This window comes from Dermacentor andersoni, chromosome 2 (genome assembly GCF_023375885.2).
Source record: "Dermacentor andersoni chromosome 2, qqDerAnde1_hic_scaffold, whole genome shotgun sequence".
Taxonomy (NCBI): domain Eukaryota; kingdom Metazoa; phylum Arthropoda; class Arachnida; order Ixodida; family Ixodidae; genus Dermacentor; species Dermacentor andersoni.
In genome coordinates this window covers 157,702,963-157,727,363 of record NC_092815.1, presented here as the reverse complement: position 1 = coordinate 157,727,363, position 24,401 = coordinate 157,702,963, and the positions used below count along the sequence as shown (strand labels likewise).

At 46.5% G+C, this 24,401-nt stretch overlaps 1 protein-coding gene across 1 annotated transcript in view; it reads right to left on the bottom strand.

The window, feature by feature from the left end:
- Positions 1 to 8,424: 8,424 nt before the first annotated feature.
- LOC126540550 (phospholipid-transporting ATPase ABCA3-like) overlaps positions 8,425 to 24,401 on the bottom strand; it is a 66,957-nt gene continuing 50,980 nt past the window's right edge. Inside the window, exons 11-15 of the mRNA XM_072286179.1 lie at positions 19,997 to 20,169; positions 18,732 to 18,945; positions 11,681 to 11,834; positions 9,805 to 10,064; positions 8,425 to 8,720 (exon numbers count right to left, since the gene is read on the bottom strand). Coding sequence (XP_072142280.1) covers positions 8,514 to 8,720; positions 9,805 to 10,064; positions 11,681 to 11,834; positions 18,732 to 18,945; positions 19,997 to 20,169 — 1,008 coding nt within the window. The 3' untranslated portion in view covers positions 8,425 to 8,513. The remainder of the gene's footprint in view (positions 8,721 to 9,804; positions 10,065 to 11,680; positions 11,835 to 18,731; positions 18,946 to 19,996; positions 20,170 to 24,401) is intronic.

Below are 24,401 nucleotides of genomic sequence, written 5' to 3'. Positions count from 1 at the left end.
CTATCATTCTTCATAGCAGCGTTCCGCTTTCTCTTCATCGTCATCCTTGGTGGGTGTTTCAGTAGATATTTCCTTTCGTTTGGGCACACACAGGTATCTATATGTCCAACTGTGGGTATGAATTCCTGTTGAATTGGTGCAAATTCATTATTTCTTTCCTCGTTACAGAATACGATCCTCTATTCCTCTGCGTTAAAAAGAAGGTCAAGATATTTTGTAGTGTCGTCGCACTTGTCCGTAAGCCTCTATAAATTATATGCAGTTTCGCTAGTACCGCTATGTCGTGGGCCGAAAAACCATTTGTGGCAGCATATGCACCTTACGTGTGTAAAGACAGCCCAATTCACTATTATTCAGGCATCCTTAATGTAAAGCGTGACAGCGATCAGGATAGAGGGTATCCTTACTCCAGTACTTCGGCGAATTTCCAGTACTGCGCTTCTTCAACATTCCCATATGATTTGTACCTGGTTATCCCTACAGTTGTGTGAAATCAAAATCTCTGTACTCCTCAAAAATATTCTATGGGAACCCTTTGTCAACGATGTCATAGGCTCTCTTAATATCTAGAAACGATATTCATTATATATTCCCCTATGAATCACTGAACTAACCACTTAGCACAACGGTACGATCCGCTATGTGTCGCTTTGGCCTGAATCCATTCCGTCCTTGTTTTCAATATTGCATTCTTTCTGCTCACTTTGACCGCTCGTTGTTTAGCAATGAAAGTCGAAGCACGCCACGTGGCGGCGGGGCTCTCGCCTACGCCTTATGTCTGAGATTCGCCTTCGTGTTGCAGTGGCTTATATTTGAACAGAACGCGTTAAGCGACCCACCTTTTGCACCCTTTCGGCGATCGGCAGCAGCACAAAGTTGCTGCACATGAGGCTAGATGCCAACGGCAGGAAGATGGACCGCAGCACCTTGGGTAGCAGGTCACGGTACGCGTTCTGGCTCTTCACGTTCTCGTCCTCCGCCACATCGGAGCCGTAGTCCAGCTGCTTCACTTGAACGCGAATAACGGCGTCATGGATGCCGGTGAGGTATTGCAGGCGCGCCATGTTGTACATTGTTGTGATGATCAGCGCGCAGTGCGGGATATCGCCGTTGTACCACAGCATGGTACTAGGAAGACAAACACGACGTGGTCAACACTGCGCGGCAATGCAGAGTAAAGCAGCGTTTGGGGCTCTTTGGCCACAGCCATTGAGGAGCGCGGCTGGTACAGCGGCCCTTGCCTTGTGAGCAATATTTAGGTATCTAACTGATGCATAAACACCCATGCTCTACGTACATCGCATGCAAGGACGATATGCAAAGAATATGCAAAGAATGCCACAAGCACTGCGTGCTTGTGGCATTCTTTTCGTTCACGTCTTTTTGATCATAGTGCACAGATGATCATCAAATACCAACTTGCCGAACGTGGTCTACATATCATGGTAGGCCAATCGTGTACAATGGCATCGCACGAGCTAACAACATCTCGGCATAGCTAAGCAACTGATTACGAAAAGGAGCAACCGATAAGGAGACAAAGCAACCACGCTAGGCAAGTGAGCAGAATGAGACGACTGGTCAAGTGCTCCCTCAACTAGTTTGCAAGCGAGCACCTCACTTCGTCGAATCACTTCCCAGACTTGTTTCATTTCATGGTCTGTTCGGTTGCGTAAGCATGAACATGTATCATCAACGTAAATCGAAGCGCGAACTCCTGTACGTTATATATACACCTGTACCAGAACTCCTGTACGTTACACGTAATGACACGGAAATGGGACGTGTAATCCCCCTCGGTAGCCGGTTTCTAAGCACGTAGTAGTCCAAATCGGTCTCTTTGAAGTCTGAAATAAGCCACTGTTACACAAGCCCTGGTAAACATGAAACGGAACAACGCACTGGAGTAATGCCCGAATTGTTCGCGTTTTAACTTATGGGGATAGTACCAACTATCCGATGAGCCCGTTTCAATAACATTTGTCTGTGAACGTTCTCTATGTAGCGCGACATATTGCAACCACATTATTATCTACTCCAAGGCGACATAGCTGCGTATTCAGCAATCTAAAGGAGGATCATGCTGCAATTGAGAGCTACACTCAAGCGTGGTGCTGTACAGCCCTCTTAAGCGAGTCTTATCCGAGCCTTTACCCACTGCTGATGCTCCTACAGATGAGCGGTGACCAAACTCGAGGACAAGCGAGTGAAAGTTCAAGCATGTCTGAAAAAAACATAACTGACTTCTGACAAGGTGAAGGGACTATTAAACACTTGATGGTTTGCCCCCTCACGGAATCATTGTGAAGAATTAGGGACCGTTCATTGGGAACAACAATTTTGTGCCGTGACGGAAACTTGAGTTTTATGATTGTTCCTCTTGGTGGGTGACAATTTCTTTTTTCATGATTGTTTTCGATCAGACTAGATTCCATTTTGAATTTGACTGTCAGACTCGCCGTGCAAGCATGCCGGCATGCACCCAGAGTACCCGATATTGACAAGGCGACGTTCAGGTTTACACACGCGTGCGAGGAAACGAGTGCATTCGTGGCGGCATGGGAAGAATCTTGTGCCAATTCTTTCCGTTCGGCTACTCCCACAGACAACGAAACAAACAGAAAAACAAAATTAAACCTTGTTATATGTAAGGGAGGGCGATCAAATGTTGCAGGTACAGATAACTGTATTGTTCAAGCCAGACACTTGAACTAGACTGCGGTGGAAGGGGAGCCATCAGCACTCGATCTAAGTGTCAGAGCATCAGACAAATACTACACGCAGTTTGCAATATTTGGCACTTGTGCTGAAGGAATCATAATCATCATCAGCCTATTTTATGTCCACTGAAAAAGGAAGGCCTCTCCCTGCGGTTTCCAATTATCCCTGTACTGCGCCGACCGATTCCAACTAGCGCCTGCGAATTTGCTAATTTCACCGCCCCACCTATTCTTCTGCCGTTCTAGACTGCGCTTCCCTTCTCTTGGCACCCATTCTGTAACCCCAATGGTCCACCGGTTATCTAACCTACACATTACATAACCTGTCCAGCTCGATTTTTTTTCTCTTAATGTCAAATACAATATCGGCTATCTCCTTTTTCTCTCTGATCTACACCGCTCTCTTCATGTCTCCTAACGTTGCGCCTAACAGTCTTCCTTCCATCGCTCTTTGCGCGGTCTTTAACTTGTTCTTGAGCTCCTTTGTCAGTTTCCAAAGTTTCTGCCCCATATGTTAGCACCTGTAGAATGCATTGATTGTACAGCTTTCTTTTTAATGATAATGGTAAGCTTCCAGTCAAGATCTGACAATGTCTGCTGTATGCGCTCCAAGCCATTTTTATTCTTCTGCAAATTTCCTTTTCATGATCAGGGTTCCCTGTGAGTAATTGACCTATGGCGAAATGAACTCCTTCACAGACTCTAGAGGCTCACTGGCGATCCTGAACTCTTGCTTCCCTGCCAGGCTATTGATCATTATCTTTGTCTTCTACATATTAATATTCAACGCCTCTTATACTCACTGTTAGGGTTACTCGTCCCCAGTGTTGCAGAAAATGACAATGTCATCTGCAAACCGAAGGTTGCTGAGATATATTCGCCGCTGATCCTTACTCCTAAGCCTTCCCAGTTAAATAGCTTCAATATTTCTTCCAAGCACGCAGTGAATACCATTGGAGAGATTGTGTCTCCTTGTCTGGCCCCTCTCTGTATAAGTGTATTTCTGCTTTGCTTGTGGAGAGTTAAGGTAGCTGTGCAATATCTGTAGATACTTTCCAAGATTTTTCCGCAAGCGTCCTGTACTTGATTACGTAATGCCTCTATGGCTGCTGGTATCTGTACTGAATCAAATGCATTTTCGTAATCTATGAAAGCCGTATAGAGAGGCTGATTGTACTCTGCGGATTTCTCGATTACCTGATTGATGACATGAATGTGATCCATTGTAGAGTATCCCTTCCTGAAACCTGCCTGTTCTCTCGGCTGACTGAAGTGTTGCCCTTATTCCATTGGAAATTATATTGCTAAATATTTTACACACTACTGGAAGTGAGCTAATGAGCCTATAATTGCTCAATTCTTTAACGCCTACTTTTTGTGTATTATTATAATGTCGGCATTCTTCCAGTTCTCTGAAACTCGAAGTCACGAGAGAGTTCGTATGGAGGGCAGCTAGCTTATCAAGCATGATGTCTCCTCCATCTTTGATTAAACCGACTGTTATTCCATCTTCAGCCGCTTATACTCGTTTCATGTCTTGCAATACCCTTATAACTTCCTCACATAGAATGAGCCTCTGTAACCTGTTCATTACTGCTCCGAATGGAGGTATCGTGGTTGCTCTGGGTATTGTACAGGTCATGATAGAATTCTTCCGCTGCTTTTACTATGTTTTCAAGATTGCTGATATTAACCTGCTTATATTTCAGTGCATATATAGTGCCTTGTCCTAGGCCGCGTTTTCTTCTCACCGATTTCTTGCTGCGTCCATTTTTTTACTTCTTCCTTGGTATTTACCTTATAGTTTTGAATATCCCTTATTTTATCCTTGTTGATCAGTTTTGACAGTTCCGTGTACTCTATCTGATCTCTAGAGTTGGACACTGTCATACTTTGTCTTTTCTTTATTATGTCCTTCGTTACTTGGAACACCTTACCTACTTGTTGCCTTGCTGCCTTACCTGCCACTTCAACTGCTGCTTCTGAAGCCAGCCTAGTTACTGCTCCATTCATTACCTCTATGTCATCTTCATATCTCTCTTCTACGGCTGCATATTTGTTTGCATGCACCCACCTGAATGGGTCTGCTTTTACCCTTACTGCGTCTAGGTTGGCCTGTTTCTTCTTAGTCAATTTTTCTCTTTCTCTCTTCAAATTGAGATGAATCGACCCTAGACCTCACTAACCTATGATCACTGCACTTTACCCTACCTAACACTTCTACATCGTGCACTATGCTGGGATCGGCAAAGTATGAAATCGATTTCTTGTTTCACCATTAGGGCTTTTCCAGGTCTACTTTCTGCTGCTACGCTTCCCGAAGAAGGTGTTCATTATTCGCAACTTGTTCCTTTCTGCGAATCCTACCAGCATCTCTCCTCTAGCGTTCCTGGAATTGACGCCGTAGTTGTCAATTGCTTGTTCACCAGTCTGCTTTTCCCCCACTTTGCATTGAAGTCGCCCATTACTACAGTATACTGAGTTTGTACTTTTCTCATCACTAATTCAACATCTTCGTAAAACTGATCTATTTCATCACCATCATGACTGGAGGTTGGAGCGTAGCCTCGTACTACTTTTAATCTATACCTCTTGTTAAGTTTTATTACGACTACTGCTACCCTTTCATTAATGTTGTAGGATTCGTCAATGTTGCCCGCTATGTCCTTACGGATTAGGAACTCTGCCCCGTATGCTTCTTATCTGGAAGTCCTCTAGAGCAGAGGACGTGGCCCTTAGTCAGCACTGTATAAGCCTCAGCAGTTCTTCTGATTTCCCAAACAATGCCTGATAGCTCCTCAAAGAGTCCTGCTCAGCTAGCTTCACTCGAGAGAGTTCGGGTGTTATACGTTGCCTGGGTCAGTTTCCATTGGCGGCCTATATCATCCTACAAAATAAAGCAACCAGTTGCTTGGCTTCACAGCCATGCCTTCTGCTAAATAATGCCGTGATACTGCGATGAGCCAATCACAGTTTCCGGTGTTGGCAATACGTGAACGACACCATTAAGGTGTTGAAGTCACTCCTCCAGGTTTGCTACCCATCATGGTAGGTTGACTAGCAGAGAACCATTTCTTGTATTGGCAATTCGTGTAAAAAAAGAAAAAACTATGTAGCATTTGGAATCGCCGCCTCTTTGACTTCACTAGGCCTTTCAACGAACTCACGTCCGGACTCATATTCGCCGCTAACCTCAACTTCAGCTCATGCCGCCCAGTGAGCCACAATATCTTCCTTGTGTCTGTGTCGGTGACACGTGCTGAAAGCATGTATTTAGTTAAGGCAGGTAAGCTGATTAACTCGCGACGGTATGCTGTTTGCAATAAAATAATGACTATCCAAAACGTTCAACTACCACTTCGGGAATCGTGTTCTGCACACCAAATTGAAATTTTCACTCCCGCTTGCCCACTATAGCACAGGATGCCATATAATGCGTTCTGCAGAGAAGGGCAAAGGCACCTTTTCGGGGAAATTGAGTTAAGGAAAGCAAAACCCCCGGAAGATCATGTTGTATGAGGGGGACGTATGTTCGTCTTGTACTAGAGCTTTGGTTTAGGAGAAACCGTTCTTTTCATAAAAAATGAAGTGTTCTTGTATGCGAAATCGTAAAATACACTTGCGTCGCTTTTTTTTTTGTTCTCGTCATACTGCTCTATTTACTTCCCGTGGATGCACGGTAGTACGTAGTTTGCGATATGCACTAACATCTCTTCTTTCCAATGATTTCCCATATTGCCCAATTTCGGTTAAGAGAGGTTGCCTAGTCCACTGACACGCGTTAAGAGAAATGCGTTCTCATAGAGAGAGCGCCACATACTGAACATGATTCCCTACTCAGTGTTGTCACGTTTACATAGGAAAAACGTCGCTTTTGCGAAGTTTCTTGTCTGTGTATGGAAAACGTAACCTTAGTCTCATACTAAAGCCCGATAACACCACGGTTACAGAAAGTAAAAAAAAAAAGGAAATGCCATCAAAGATGCAACTCAGCACGCCTAGAGACACAGCCCTAACATTGAAGCCTAACAAGTAGTTTTTGCCATGAATGAAAAGATTCTGCAGTAATGCAGCAACCTACCCGAGTCGCTACTGATACAGACGACGTGCGACAAATAAACGGATGGAAGACAATATGGTGGGATCTTACGGGCCGTCATTGCTTGGCATGTTATGCATATACGTAAAACTGCATTTTTGTTCTTAGCTTTCGTTTACCAACAAACGCGAATCCGAAGCTTGTTTCATAATGTAACTGCGCACAGAACAAACACGAACACGAAAAGGAGTGCTGTGTCCTCCCTTGTCGGCCCGTGTCCATTGTTTGACGCATGAAGAACGTAATCAGCCCGGTTCCGTGTTCTTGTGCAGCACATTACTAGCTCAAGCACTTTTTTTACGTTGTAACTTAAGGAGCGCTTGTACCGTCCATTTGTGTTTGTGTGTGTGTGTGTTTGTGTGTGCGTGTGCGTGTGTGTGTGTGTGTGTGTGTATGTGTGTGTCTCCGTTCCCTTTCATTACCCCTTCCACTTTCCTTTTTGCTCTTTCTGAGCTGCGCTACAAGCCTAAAAAAAACTGAGCAGTCTGCGTTGAGAAGCACGTGGAGTCGCTAAGAGGGCTCGAGCCCGCCGCGATTTAAAAGTCCCATAAATCAGCGAACAGATGTGGCTATGGATCACGCAGATCACCTATCACAGCAAAAGCAACAGAAAACCAAACTGTACTGATTGCTTCCCGTCCTTGAAATTACTGAGACGGCTGACAATTCCTCCAATTGCTACGAATCCTTTCACCCCTTTCACAACCCGGGCACTGCGACAGGATATTAAATAGCAAATTACCCGCTCCCTCCTTGACATGCAGTTAGGTGCAAGTGTTGGTAAACCTGCAAAGCCTCTTACAATTGCTGCGACCCTTCCGCGAACGATCTACTCGTGCATGGCGACATCCTGCAAAATAACGAAAACATGTTGTAGTTGCCGCCGCTTGATAAGCTGTGCCCCTTCCTTGCGCCACGCCTCCTTTCCTTTCTTTATCTACAGCGCATCACGCCACTGCCTTATCCCAGCATTTGACTTTTTCGAATTGTGCGCAGCTCCGCAATTTCCCTGCGACTCGAAGCAGTCGCTGCCATGGAGTTTCGGTGGCTTATGTTCTTGAAACTCGCTTCCCAGGAAAAGGCGTACAGGACACGTACGTATACGCCTCATTTCGCTGTTTATGAAGCTGTCGCACTAACAGGAAACGCAAGTTGCAATATGTTATCTTCGGAGTAAGCTTTTCTATCGGAACACCTTTCGGCAGTGGAGAAGCATCATTCCCGCAGTGATGTTTCGCTTTGCCGCTCGTTGGGGGCAATCAGTCGGCTGACGCCTGCAAGTTGATGTCTTGAAACTACTTGAATCCAAACGCTACCTATCAGCAGCATCTACGGGGAGGAACCTGATGCATTTCAAGTGTACGCACTGGGGTATATTCAGAGCGGTGTGTTCAGTCTTAAATCGCATGTTGGAAAACAGCTCATCTCCCTTTACTTAGCCCCTTATGACTAAATGTCGTTAAGTTGTAGATAGTGAACAGCTTCGTGAACCATTGGCATGTACGGGAGGTGACCTCCAAGAGCTGTGCATATCTGATTACTAAAAGGAAGCGTGGCAATCACTCTTAAAGCACCACGGCTGCAATAAACCCACAAAACATACTTAGCGGCTCTCGCCTTCACACCCTGAAAGTTGGCAAAACGTTCTTCTCAGAAAAAGATTCAAAACGGCACGTTTAAAAAAAAAATATTTTTTACCTGTTTTCGTCTAGAAACTGAAATCCGTAGTGCACGCCAAATATATAGTAACGCAGGTTCCATTTTGATATATTAAGAGCCTTTTCGGTAACGTCCATGTCTGGACTGATGGTTTGCAGGAAATGGGAGCTTGCGCTCAGCTGAGGCCGTATGTAGTCGTAGAAGAACTTCTCATCCTTCGGGTGCTTGATTTGCACGTATCCCTGTAAGACATCCGAATAGAAATCAAATACGTTTTACTGCCACAGATATTGATAGCTAGTCTAATTCACAGGTACCAGCTCGAGTTTTGCCCTTCATCGGCATGGCCTGAGCGCATGCCTGCTATATCACGGGTGCCGTTATATGTTCGGCATTTCAGTGTCGGCATGGGGAAGAAAATGTATCTAGCCATTAGACCAGTTCCTTACTGCTTCAGGACGGCCCTGCCATAGCATTATTTGGGCTTGATGGCGTACACGTTACCCTAGGAGCCTTGGACTAATGCTCGTCAATGCAATCATTCCAACCAAGCCGTCCGGAAGGCCACAGTGTGGGTGAGACAGGGAGTGAGCACGCTCCAGTGAGGTGTACTGATAATGTGACAAGATATTCGACAGATATGCCGATATTGTCGAAGACATGTACGCTAGAGGGGTAACATAAATGAGTATTATTACTGGTAGTTTTCATCAACGTCGTTGTCATCATGTAAATCCTTCGCTCATTTGTGTATGATACTTTGCGAGACGCACATTCATTTGGCTAACAGTGTAAAATTTTGAAATTCAGTGGTATATAATGAGTCAAAAAGATGAATTCATCAAATTCGGAGAATATCACACATACCTGCCGGAACTGAATCATGGCCTGTATCGTTTGAGTGAATGACCGTGCTGATCTACGACAGTTAGCAACGCGTGGCTTCGGATTGTATGGGCGGTTTGTGACGTGACCCAGGCTTCTATGACTTACATATGAACTGCTAGGTTCTGCTAATGAAGACCAGATTCTGCATCCTTTAAGAACCAAGTGTTGACACTAACAAATACGAGTATTCCTGCAGAGCATCGAGTGCATATTTGGCTATACGGCGCACTGATTAACGATTTACATCGGGGCTAGCACAATTTAAGCTCCGCGCTCGTGTTGACTATAGACCCTACTAAAATGTGTGGCACAGCGCGTGCACAATTTGCTCTATTACTTGCAACCTTTCACTGTTTAATTAGATGTATCGTTCTTGTGCGCGCAAACGGCTTTTAGAAGCCGAGCGCGGTAGTCATGGGGACAGGCGGTGCAACATACCTGTGCAAAGTGCACCACGTCGGGGAATGTGAAGGCGAGCGTGTCGGATACCCGCTCGACGTCCCAGTTGCTGCGGCGCAGCGCCATGTACTCAAACTGGAAGAGCACCGTCAGCAGCAGCGGAGGCAGCAGCCAGCTCAAGAGCGACTGCTTCTTTTCGCGCCAGATGCACGTGGCGCGCTTGGCAAGCACGGCCCACATCTGTGTCAGCAGGCCCGGATTCTCGGACACTGTGGTGGCCATCACCTTCACTAGGTCGTCTGCAACACCGCAGCGACCATTCTCTTCCATGGGCCAGTTCATTGTGGTAGCGCGATATGGGATAGACGCCACAAAAAGACACAAGTCCGTAGACTTACTTCCGCATAGTACACCAAAACACAGTCCCCGCGATTCCTGTAAATTTAAACTCGGCGTGGCATCACATACTACCACGACGCTGTAAAAATATAGGTGTAAAGCGCTTCTATAACGCTTTGTATCGACGCAGTGATTTACTGCAAACACTGCGAGCAACACAGGCGCTTAAAGGTTTGCGGACACATCAGCCGTATCGTAACCTGGTTTCTTCTAAATAAATGGGCGTCAGATATTTTTTCGCCTAGTATTGCATGCAAACACTTTACGAGGTTCTTTGAGCACATGTATAACGCTTTGGAGCGCTTGCATAAGTTATTTATTGCAAAAGCAATGAAACACGGCCCCTTTCCTGTGGATGCTTAAATTTGTTGCCCCGTCTAGTATTCCACCATAACTAGAAAACATATTTATTCCATGGCGGACAACGAAACATAGTGGATAACGGCTAGGAAATGCTTTCGGGCATGAAGAGGCCTCTCACCAAATTTGTAAATTGCAAAAAAAATAATAAGTGCGGTGCGCAGATTACTGCGCACCGCACTTTTTTCCTGCAAATACTTTAAACAAACTGCACGGCGCAAAAAGGTGCAGTTTCGTTTGAAACCCCCCTTGCGCGCTTCCTTCTGAGGGCCGTATGCCACAGCTTCGTTGGCATTTAAATCTTCGCAAGCTGGTTCTAATGTCTGCCATAATTGCCGGCAAATTCTCACAATGCCGACAAGCGTGGCAATGCCGACCGCTTATTACATCGTGGGGGAGGATTATTGAGAGCACGAAGGGTGGAAGGTAAATACTCTGCTGATTCTAATGACTTGTACTTGAACACAACAACTATTAACAGCAGCTATGAGCCCCCCCCCCCCCCGCCTTCTCTAAACTGTGCAATCCTGAGACCACACCACTTCTTGATACCCCTAAAAACACAACTGCAGTGCTATCGGCAGAATTCGTGGAAACTCGTGGACAGGGCTGGTGGCCTGGAATAGTGGAGCGAGGAATCAACTTACAAAGGACGAACTTCGCTGTGTTCGAAAGGTCGCTTTGAGCTTCGAGTGCTCGAACGTGATCCGGTGGCTCAATTTAAACGTACGATATACTCGTCGCTCTGAACACACTCACTTGGCGCACTCACGTAGAGCTTCGCGATTCAACTGAGACTTTCGTGTCAGGAAGTTCTGCTTCCCAGCACAAGGTCATACATTCGACGCCCGGCCGCAGTGAGTGCGTTCTGGCAAGTGGAATGCAAAAGCGACAGCCTACCGGGAATTAGATTTCCGCTCAAGTATCCAATACGAGCTAACATTCCACGGAAAAATTTCGCTATGGCCGTCTAGCATAGTTACTGCGCTGCTGCAAAATGGTATGCTCCAATCAGTCACCACTCCAGTCGATTCGCCCAATTTCTCGTCTCACATGGTGCGTAGTACCACGTCACTACTGTCGCACGGATAGTGCACGGAGCGTGCTTAAGTTGCTCGTGTTCTTATTTTAGCGAAGAGTGAACGTGAGAACTTACCCTTGACAGCAAACATGGAGGCATGCTGCTCTCCGATCTCAAATTGCCTCGCATCGTGGTGCTCTTCGCCGACTTGGACGAGCACGTCTTCGAGAGAAGTCACCCTGACGCCGATAGTGTCGATGCCAAGTTCCTTGCTGCGCTGTTCCAAGTCCTGGAACGAAGGTTTATTTTCTTTCTTAAAACCCCTGTTAACATACCTCTGAAGGTACACACCGAAAGTTTAGCGATTTCGTGTACATTAAATTTCGGGACAGGTATAAATGTTGCGGAGTGCAAGACCAACGGATACAGCAGAGAACTTACAAGTTGTCTACCTCAAATAAGTATATAAAGCCAACAGATAATAAAGCCGAACAAAGTGTAGGGGAAATTATCAGGTTCTTTATTTGAAGCGTAGAAATTATGAGATAAAGAGAAAGGAAAGTGGACGAGAAACATCTTGCCGCCAGCGGAAGCCGCACTTCACACTCTCCGGATAACGCGTGCGTTGCTTTGCCAATTGATCTACGGCGGTCGCTGTTACCACTTCCACATTCTTGGGTATTTATGCATGTGTACGAGATCTAACCTTGGGAGCGTTAGCCAGCGCCACTCGTGGCCATGGCGGCGGATGTGAAACGTCTTTTTGACCATTGACTCATTGGGTAAAGCAACGGAAGCGCAATGCGGAGGGTGTGGGTTCGAATCCCACTGGCGGAACTGGCGGCTCTATCGTCCGTTTTCGTGGTAGGTCGGAGGTACGGCGGTGGTCGGACTTTGTCTAGGGAAGGCGAGAAAACGCGCCGCCGGAAAAGGCGAGGGCTCTCAGGCAACCGAGTTGCATATAGGCGCGGGGAGGGGATATGGAGGTGATGGGAGGGAAGGGGGGGGGGGAGATATCATGCGTGAGCTCTCACGCAACCGAGTTGCGCGGAGGGCTGGAAAAAGGGCACGGGAAGGGCGGTCTGTCTCCTAATTAGCCTGCACGCTTGTTCGCCGCGGGAAGGTGAAGGAAAGGGCATGTAGGAAACAAATAGGGAACAAGGCAGGAAACCGAAAATCAAGGAAATTTCGAAGGTGGTACGACCGAGGTAGTTACTTTAACAATGAGAACCTAAAAACGCAGCGATTTAGTAAGAATAGAGAATTATACATGACGTTATGAAGTGTAGGTAAAAAAACGAGAAATTAACAGCGATCATTACTTTCGTTTGGTATTACCAGAGTCCTTCAATGCTTTGGCATAATTGATAGGAAAAATTAATTTACGTCGTGCTCTACTAATTTATTAGCTTCTTTATGGTGCAGTTGTCATTATGTAGTTTACCGCTTGAACCTATAAAGCATGTTACTGTAGTTACGACAACTGTGTGAAGTAGCAGTGAACAAATTCGGGAGCATCTTCTATTCTACATACGGCATCGCTAAGTTGAAGATGCGACCAGGGTATACCTAACGGGGTTTGTAAAATACGGCCAAACAAGATTAGCAGTATCAAACAGCAAAAAATGAACAGTGTTTCCCGATTGCGCGTGAAAGAGCAAACGATGCTATTAGCATAGTACTTTGCCGTTTGTTGAGTTTGTTGGGGCATACATAATGGAAAGGAGTGAGCTTGAGGTAGGTTATGTAGCTATGGATGATCGAAGCAGAGTAGTGTGAAGGCTGTCCGTTAATTTTGTTCAGTGTTGTATCGGTAGCGTTGAGACCATCTTTGAGGAACACTCAGCTTCGATACTTTTGTTTTGCTTTGTGTTTTCTAGTGAGCTAGCTCTTATGTGCACAGAAATACATTGAATTTGATTGTTAAATGTTTAAGTGTTGGTGTAGAACAATGGACACCTGTGCACTTCAAGATCATATGTGTGCGAACATATGGTATATAAAGTGTGAACGCTGAAGTTTTTTAGAAAACCCTTGGAAATGATGCCTGTCGCATGAGTGACCAGCGATCCACGTGCGAGTGGTATGATGCCGTATGGAAAAATAAATGGGGGGGGGGGAGCAGAAAGATCAGAGAAGTGGCGCGTGACCAATAAAAAAAAAGAACAGGAAGGTGTCCCGCGACTGCAAGTAGAAAGCAAAGACGAAAAAGATAATGTGATGAGGCAGCAGGTGAGTGAGTGACGTGGCCCTCGGCAAGCGCAGACGTGTCTCCACCTGCTGCTCTGAAAACAGCCGCAAGTGGCTCACAAGGCCTGGTCTGGAAGGGGACACACCGGCGGGGACACACCGGGGACCGCGAGCCGGTGCGGCTCGCGGTCCCCTTAGAGTGCTGCGACGGTGCATCGCAGAACCCGGGCAGATTCTCGCTGCAGTTCCGGCCCCGGCCTGTGCCCACGGAGGCAAGCCCAGGTTTCAGCATCTCGCTACTCATAAGCTACATCCTACTCATCAGATCCCGGCCGTCCTATGCAGCAGCAGCCTCCTGACGACCTGACCAGTCCTGTGCTAATGTGGTTGCTCTGAGACCAACACAAGTGAGCCAGGACGTCCGAACGGTCAGGACTTTGCACTAGGAGTGTATATATTGTATATGTTCTTGTTCCTAAGCGGTTGCAGTGTTTGCTTTGCAGTTTTGTTGTATTACGTCCTTTCTTTAATTAAAAAAGAAGTGCGTTTCGTGCGTGCAACTTGTGCACGTCTGTCTCTAGTCTGCCGGAATTCGTGACAATTGTCATAAATTCCTCAGGGACTACTTGCATACACGAAACAAGCACTTATAATTAAACAATCATACAAAACAAGCATAAGCAAAATAACACTGCACACACACGTTAAGAACACTTAAACTATACAATATACGGAGTGACAATTTTTAAGTTCGCCAGAAATTTAAAAAATCGTCTGTCCCAGAAAACAGTTCTAGTACTTGAGCTGGTTTATTCATGCAGGCGGACATTACTTGTACGAGAAATCGAGACACGTGTTCCACAAATTAAAAATACACTAATTAACTTCTCAGTTGATTACTTTACGGCACATATAGCAATTTGCAAATTGGAACTGGTGAGATTGAATGGCGTATCCATAGAAATGAATTTTTTGAATGGCCCCAGTTTGTAGATGCATGCCACCAAACTCGCTGTAAAAATTCACTGTTACTCCACTTAATGTTTTCAACAAAAGGCTCTTTTATACGTTGAAACACAAAAGTAAGCGGAACGCGCATGTGTTTCGTCCCGCACTTTCAGAAATAATATCGTGAAACTGGTGTCATTCGGGACATTCCTTTCAAGTGGATGCGTCTCGCAAACTCACTAGGTACATGTCGTAAATCGCAACATGTGCCATAAAGTAAAATATATAAGACGTTAATTAGTTATATTTTTGTTAATAGTCTAATACGTGTTTCGAAATGTCATGTTGGTATGTGCACGGCACTTCGAATAATTCTGCTCAAGGACAAGAATAGCAAAATTATTGTCCTTAAGCTGGATTATATATTCAAAGAGGCGGACATTACTAGCACGAGAAAATGAAACACATATTCGACTAATTAAATATAGGACTAATGAAATTGTTATTTAATTACTTTAAGGCACATAATGAAATTTACGAATCGTAGCGTGAGTTTTCAAGACGTACCCACTCGAAATGAAGTTCCTCGGGTGACACCAGCTTTTAGGTACTATTTCTCAAAGCTTGGGACGAAATCCGTGGGCGTTCCATTTACCATCTACCACAGCCGATTTTTTAATAATTGTGGGACACTTAAAGGTGACCACCCCCGTGTACAGTTTTACTCGGAAAGTCCCGACCTTTTGGACGTGCTCGCCCACTTGCGTTGGTGTCTCGGAGCAACACATGCACAGGATTGGTCAAGCCGGCAGTAGGCCGCCGTTGCTCAGTATGGGGCTCGTGAGTGGCGACGTGTTGGAACCTGCGCTGACCTCCGTGTCGCAGGACGGGGCCGGAACTGCAGTGGGAACCTACCCGGGTACCGCGGTGCACCGTCTCAGTACTGCGACGGCGCATCCGACGCGGTGCGTTGCCGGTGGGTCCCATCACCGGGTCAGACGTTGTGTGCCACTCGTGGCCGTCTCCAGAGCGCCAGCTGGAGACACGTCCGAGACGCGTCACTCACTGACTCGCCACCTCATCGCATGCGCCTTTTCTTCACTTTCCACTTGCAGTCGCGTGATGCTTCCCTGTTCCATTTTCTTCCCCTCATCGGTCGCGCACCACTACTCTTCCGTTTCTGTTCCTTTTTTGCCAGCGGGCGTCGTCATCTTCAGACCAAACGCATGTGGTTCGCCTGTCACTCGTGACACTTCTCCGCGATAATGGTCATTCCGGTTGTGTTGCAGTAAAACGCCTGAGCGAGCGCAGCTCTCGCAGATCGGGAGGTCCATCACTGCTGAAAGAACTGGCGCGTCTGCTTCCATAGACTTAGTGCGCGTTTTGGCTGAAAATAGAAGCGCGTTCCATTTGGTGGCTCTGAATGCTACGCTATGACAATGCGTGCTTCTCGCAAATGGATCAACGACGCAATTACGCTCCACTACCAGTGGCGTAGCTAGGTCGTCTGGCACCCGGGGCCCATAGGTCTTCTGTCACGCCCTCCCCCCCCCCCCCCCCCGCCCCGGGTGTAGCCGGCGGAAAGAGGGGTGTCTTCAGACGTATGTGACACCCCCCCCCCCCCCCCACATTGGCCCTTGCACCCGTGGCCCACGGCCCCCCGGCCCCCCCTGTTGCTACGCCACTGTCCACTACCCATCCGCTTGATTGTTTGGTGGAAAAGCGTCTGAGTTGGAGCATTTGAAAGTTACGAACAGTCGATGTCAGCACTGCAATCCACAAGCAAACAAACCTTAACTAACTAAAGCAAGGAGGCCCAACTCTTCACTGACTAGTTAGCTGGGCTGACCGCTCTTTAAGTCACCTTCAGCTTTCGTTTGCAAACACGCGCGAGTGGCTGCTGCCGCACCGTTTGCTATGTGGCTTAGAAGCAGTTCTTTCTTGACGCTTATTCGGGAGACTGTGCTAGACCACTAATAAAAAACTTGTAAATCGGTAGCGCGTGTTGCGGTCTCGTATGAGATGTCCTTCGTCTACGTAGGTTTAAAAGCATACTCGGCCATTTTGCGTACACACTTAGTTTCAAACTTCTACGTGTACCTAAAGTACTGTCTAGGTGGGGCTCTGCTCAAGTGGGAGGGAGAATGTATCTGCAGTAGCTTGCTTCCTTGGCAATCACTGCCATCGTGACTGAGGGCTCGCTTTTTATGTTATAGTAGACCGTACGTAAAGTGCCCAAGAATCAGGCTTAAGAAACACCGAAATCCACAAGGATCATGCGGCAGAAAACTCAACAGTTTGCAGTCAGTGGTTAATATTACAATTATCGAATACATAACAAGTTGGTCTTGTTAAGAATGGCGAGCTGCAAGGCGAAATTGGCACCCAATTACGACTGGGGGACAAGACGCGCATCCCCCACTCTCCGTCGCTGCAGCTAGGCTGCGTTCGAAGAAGCGGGCTTTGTGCTGAAAACCGCCTCCATCCACCAGCCCCATCGCCGTTGTGACGAAACGGGTTCGACGGACGAACTATTGTGCCCAAGGTCCCCAGCGCGGACCTGATTTGATACGCGTGAGCGAGCGGCCGCGGGAAAGCTGTCTTTTCGCGCTTCTCACCGGACGAAGATGAGCAGGACAACGAGTGCCGTCGTCGGCGCAACTCCGACGACGGCTCCAGACCTTCGCACCTGTGTGTTTGCGTGTGTGTGGGCGTAACCGATACTGCGGAATGGCGCCCCTCTGTCGTCGGCTCCAGACCTTGGAATGTGTGTGCCTTTGTGTGCGTAAACTGTTCTTCGGGGCGGCGGCGAATTTACAATGAGTAAACGAACGCTCGCGTCACCTTGTCGCGGGAGGCGGCTAGTTTTGCAATGACGAAACGAACCTTGTATCGCCGGAGGACCGAGTGTTTAAAAACGGCTGTTGGGCGGAGGCTCGACACACTTCTCTCGTGCAGTCAGGTTGGACTGACACACTTTCTCTTGAGCAGTCATGTTGGACTGACACTCTTTTTCTTAAGCAGTCTTGTTAGACTGATTTAAATTCTGTAAATAAACCCATTTTCCTCGTTCTCGATGAGAAGCAGTTCTTCCCTTCATCAACGTGTTTAAGTTGGACGACGGCATGGGCCAGCTACCTTCGAATTCATGCCGGACTCCAATCTTGGCAACGGATCTCGAGCGATGGGATTGAGCCCCCAATCCTGACAGTCTGTTTTTTAGCGTTGCGGTAGAAATTCGCATTGTTGCGCTGTTTACCTGGCTTCAATGCCACGTCTCCTCCTTAAAAAAGAACGTGTGCGGCAGTTTATATCACGTGGTGAACAATATACATTTCACAAGGCAAGGTCACAGCCAGCAGTGGAACCTCAGTGCGGCCGGACAGCCACATCTATAGCACCGTCTGGTCAATTGCATAGGCAAGCTTAATACATTGCTTTGATATGCGCCAGACAGCTCATGTAAAACTGCGGTATAAACGCAGCGTAAAAAACTGTACAATGAATGTACCTAAACGCATGACCTGGTGGTTTCGCGCGTACCTCCACCGTATTTTTAGACACTTCGCATGTAAAATCATGGCCCGTAGACAATCATGAAATTATGTTAATAAAATAATACGCGTTGCGAGAATCATTTCTAGATACCGATGTATTTCCTTCTGCTAAATTTGACTTAAGAACAACCTGTAAATGTAACCAAATTTCTGTCCTGAGCGCAACTAGCTTACATAGCTTTTCATAGTTTAATCCCTATCGCCGGTTCCTCACTGCGAGGACTTCGAAAATCGTCATCATTTACTCCAAACCATCTAGACATTGATTACTGGCCATTTCTGCTACAAGCTAACTTCGGGAAATAATGCAGTATACACATTTCTTGATTCATCGGTTTAGAAATTTAAAATCTGCAGTGCCTTACTCCAATAGCTGGTGGCGGTCAATGATGTATTATACGATTATCCTTCACAGACATTCAACGATTTCATACTATAGCTATATGAGAAAGCGGTAAACTTTCACCGTCATTTATCGACGCAAGGGTCACCTTGAACATGGTGACGGTGAGACGTGTGGAGACAATCTGCCCCAAGATGAAGACGGCCTCGTTGGGCGAGTTACTCTCCAGCTTGGCTTTGGGCGCGTACTTGCGGAGAAGAGTCTCAATGGATGTGATATCGCATCCTTCCTGCCCCTTGTTGATGATAATGTGGTACCCCGTGCCGAAGCGATGTTTCAGAAATGCTGGGGAACCAGCACACCTATGGATATGATAGATAAACAAAGTAGTCAATGAAAACAGCGAGGCGCGTATCTAATCAGCTATACAATCAAATGACACATCGATCGATCAACCAGGCAGACACTCCGTCTCACTTGGTCAGCCGAGCGTAAATTCCAAGCGCCGATCAATTGTTCGGACGCAAACTCAACCAGCTAGTCATTATTTTATCTTATTGGCACTAGAGCCAATCGCTCTTGAGTGCTTACATTAAGTTTGATTTTGCCTCCGCAAACGGTTGCCTTTGTGTCCATACAAGAGAGTTTTGGCAACTTTATCAAGTTCACTTTCCTTGGGCACAAGAACAGAGAACACACCCCATCAGAAGTTATCTAAAATGCGCTGGTGAGGGAACAGCGCACAGATGGGAAGGCACACGAAGCGAGGAGACGACACATCCGTGCGCTTGCAGCTCAAGCTTGCTTCTGAACATCCATATATACACCCACAAGCTGACACAGACGTGATAACTTTTTTGTACTAAAAAAATAAAGGTGGACATATTCTCAAATTTAACACGCTAAAATTGTTCTTGCGGACCGACGCCAGTAAATTGTTGTGCCGGATATATTATATACGTCAAGGATACCAGTAAGAGGAAACAGTCCTCACGAACGAAAAACTGAATACGGCCCCAGCTCCTTAAAAACGTTACGCTCATTCATAAAACTCAGGTGGCATTTATTTTTTTGCTTGCCGTAACGAAAATAGCTAGCTACAGTCAATCACAAGCTGCGAAGCTTAAGTTGCAGGTGTCGACTGATAATATCGGCGGCGATTTGCACCAGGTGCAAAGTGGCAACCCCTGCTAACCCAGTGCTGTCAGAAATGTTTCACGCCGCACACTAGCCGCTGTACCACCGTGGCCCTATTAAAGGAGTCAATTAGTTCGGGTGATAACCACCACAGAACCTAATCATGCTCCGTCTAAAAAGTGCAAACCATGAGCAGATGCACAATACGACGTGCTGAAAATAAAACAGATGTGCGCTCCACGTGGTTGCCACATCAGAAAGAAATACTGCACTCACCGGACATGACCACTGGCCAAGATGATGATCCGGTCACCCAGCACGTCAGCTTCGTCGAGATGCTGCGTCGTGAGGAAGACGGAACAGTTCCGGCGTATCTTGAGGAGCAGCTCCCACATCTCACGACGGCCTTCCGGATCCATGTTGGCCGTGGGTTCGTCTAGGATGACCACCTGCGGGTGCGGTTTGTCTCAAACGGGCGCTCAGTTATTGATGGGGTTTAACATCCCGTATCTGAGACCCACGGCGTTAAAGAGATCCGGTAAAGTTGACCTGATAACGTTTGCGCCTGCATGTTTCCACAAAAGTACTATTTCTTTTCAATTCGCTCCCGAAATTAGGAATATCTCAGAAACCATTGCGGTGGTGAAAGTATGTACCATCCCATGCGCGTCTTGAGCTGCCTTTAATACGCCAAATGATCTGCTTTAGCAGTGAGAGATTACATGTTAGCACATTGCCACCATAGCGAAAGAGTAATAGTTGTAAAATAGAGGTCAACTATAAGAGAAAACTGGGACTAGTAATGAGCAACAATCAGCTAAGGCATATAGAAGTATGTACACAAGTCTGTCGCCATTAGGAAGCTAACAGTATCGTCGCCCTCAGGTGAGACGACTGGTCAGCTTGGCATTGCAATATGACCAATTGCGAAAGTTGTCTGTCATCGATACAAACTAGCACAACCACCAGCCACGCTTCTAAACACTCTAATGAGCACAATCAAATACATATGCTCAACCTTCGTTGGAAAAAATAAAGTAGTAGTGCTAAACACAGAAAACAGTAAAGGCCCACCATACAGAGCGCTGGCTTACAAATCTAACAGACATCAAGATTTCTTGCAGCGATGGCATATTGTAAGGACACCTGAAAGAATTAAACGTTTCAGCGCGTGCACCATAGAGCTGCAAAAGGGATCTGAAAGTGATAGCGCCGCATACCCCGATCAGCCTAATTGACGAATGCGTTTAAAAAAAAAAAATGACGTACCGACCTAGCCAAGTCAGAACCGCCTTCAAGAACATTATTTTACCATTCATAACCCACCGCGCTATTGGTCCTTCAAATCCGGAAGGCACAATACTGGGTAAATCGTATTCCAAACCGCAGCCGACCAATAGGGTTTTCTCGCATATTGAGATTCCAGATGTAATTCGAAGTTGAAGCAAAGTGATCTAAGTAGTTCATAAAATTTTGAGATATGGTTAATTCAGGCTGTTGACGTCCTTCCTTCGCTGGTCATGGAATGACAAATAACTTCGTTCATGGATTAAAGCGGGAGAAGAAAATGCAAATAAAAAAGGGAGAACGAAAACTACGCTACGCTTCTTCCCTCGCCCTGAAGTTTGCAAGAGGTATCGGGTTCCCATGTTTCAAGGGAGATGGCGGACAGTGAATAAAACAAAAGCAAAAGAAAGCGCAGTACAGCCAAGCAACACTGAGTGAAGTAGTGCGCTGTACTGCAATCCTTCCCAGCTTGCTGTGAACTACGAAAAAATGTAAGCGCAGTGAAGTCCTTGAGGCGAACTTCTTGCTACTCATATCTACCCTGACATACAATATTAACCACCTATAACACTGTGAAGTAATTGCTAAAATCAAGGTTACTTCGCGAAATCCCATTTGCAACTTCTTTATGTTGGAAGTGCTTATTCATGGCAGCTTGAACACATTGAATACAGTAGAGTGTTTTATATGTTATACTGAGTGAGGAACCATGTCTGCTTTCGTTTCCTGACTCCTACGCTTGTTTCCTAAATCGTACTGCTGTAAAACGTTGCGTTAAAATTGAAATAGCAGTACTACGGAGATGGTTCATTACGGTTCGCTTTACGCACGACTGTAACTGGCCAGTTCTTCAAACGGGCGGCGTTTGTCTGAGGCCGCGAAGCAAGCGAACGAGGAAGGCACCTGGAGCTGAACGAAATCGCACGCCGGGGATAGTACGAAGGAGCGCGCTCAGCGCGCGGCAAAGTACCGCCATCTACAGGAATGTGTACGCAACATTGGGCGAAGTGAAGGAGAAAGGTAGGCGGATGCGCGCTGGGTTGACCTCCTTTGGCAGTTTTCATTGCGGTGCATACGCAGTGGGTTCGTCTCGTGGTGACGTCTCACGATAACGTCGTACTCGCCCGCCGTACGCAGAGTGTGCGATTGAAAGCGTGCGACGGTGCAGCGGACGATGGCGGCTCCATCTCGCGTGCGCAAGGGGAGAAAGCGTGCCGTATTCTGTCGCGCGCATTGCACCATGGCACCGGGGGTGGGGATGAAGCGGGGGTGTTTACTTCGGCCGCGCGCGGTCAAGCACTCTTTATCTTGGAAGCGATCTGCCTTGAGGGCACAGTCTAGGTGGGGCGACGGCTCGTAGTGTTGCGTGCGCCGTGGTCTCACCGCTGAGTTTGCGTTGAAGCGTTAGAAGTACGAAGGTCAATTCGCTCGCTGCTGCTGCCGCGATTCCTCACGCCAGCGTTTTGACAGCGAATGTTCGCGGTCAATGTTTAAAACGGGGCGTTCTACTCTGTGGCGGCTGCTGCTCATGGCGCGGCCGCGCGAGCCCTCTCTTGAATACGGTCTGTTTTATGCGGACAGTTGGTTGGATCGTCAAGGCGCACGGAAGGCCGCTAGCGTCGTGTGCGCTACAGCACCCATACGCTTGCGCGCCACCCGCGTTCACGAAGTGAACTGTCGTTAACTCTTTTATTGACCCGAACCGTGTTCCTAGAGTATGTGCCCATGTTTTTCTGTTTCTACATCGTTGTGCTTGATCTTCCTAAATGGCAGTGTATCATTTTTTTCGCGACTTTGCCTCATGAATCCCTTGTCGAAATCCCCGCCATCCCCCGCCGTTTCTCCTTATTCATTGTCCTAATGTCTGCTTCGTTGGAGCGCAACTTATAGAGAGGTCAGGGCCTCAGTCAGGTGTACGTTGGCGCCTTTGTTCCTGACAATACTGGTTATATGTAAGAAAGCTGAAGAATTTGTGGGAAAAAGAACATTTTGTAATAATTTTTCCTGCAAAACGACGCTTCATAATAACCAAAAGATCTTTTTGTTACGGCCGTTCATCATAATAATCATCAACATCATCATCATCATCATCATCATCATTATCTTAATCATCTGCCTATTTTATGTCCACTGCAGGACGAAGGCCTCTCCCGCGATCTCCAATTACCGCTGTGCTGCGCCAACCGGTTCCAACTAGCGCCGGCGCATTTCCAAATTTCATCGTTCCACCTTGTCTTCTGCCGTCGTCAACTTCGCTTCCCTTCTCTTGGCATCCATTCTGTAACCCTAATGGTCCACCGGTTACCTAACCTGCGCATTACACGACCTGCCCAGCTAAATTTTCTTCGTTAATGCCAACTGGAATATAGGGTATACCCGTTTGCTCTGATCCAAACCGCTCTCTTTCTGTCTCTTAACGTTATGCCTAGCATTCTTCGTTCCATCGCTCTTTGCGCCGTCCTTAACTTGCTCTCAAGCTTCTTTGTCAGCCTGCAAGTCTTTGTCCCATATGAAAGCACTGGTAAAATTCACCGATTGTACACCTTCCTTTTCAATGGTAATGGTAAGATTACAGTCAGGAGCTGAGAATGTCTACCGTATGCGATCCAACCAATTTTTATTCTTCTATGAATTTCCTTCTCATGATCAGGGTTCCCTGTGATTAGTTGACCTAGGTAAAAGTACTCCTTCACAGATTCTAGAGGCTGACTGGCGATCCTGAATTCTTGTTCCCTTGCCCGGCGATTCATGATTATCTTTGTCTTGTGCATATTATTCTTCAACCCCACTCTTACACTCTCTCTGTTAAGGTCCTCAATCATTTGTCTGCACTGTTGTTGAACAAATTCCTCTGGAGTTTTGCTGAACAGAACAATGTCATCTGCAAACCGAAGTTTGCTGAGATATTCGCCGTCAATTCTTACTCCTAAGCTTTCCCAGTTTAATAGCTTGACTATTTCTTCCAAGCACGCAGTGAACAGCAATGGAGAGATTGTCTCCTTGCCTGATCCCTTTGTTATAGGTATCTGTTTACTTTTCTTGTGTAGAATTAAGGTAGTTGTGGAATCTCTGCAGATATCTTCCAAGATATTTACGTAAGCGGCCTGTACTCCTTGATTACGTAATGCCTCTATGACTGCTGGTAGATACCAGCAGTCAAATCAAATGCCTTTTCGTAACCTATGAAAGCCATATAGAGAGATTGATTGTACTCTGTGGATTTCTCGATAACCTGATTAATGACATGGATGTGATCCATTCTAGAGTATCCCTTCCTGAAGCCAGCCTTTTCCCTTTTGTTGACCAAAGTCCAGTGTTGCTCTTATTCTATTGCTAATTATCTCGCTGAATATTTTATATAATATTGGGAGTAAGCTAACGGGCCTATAATTTT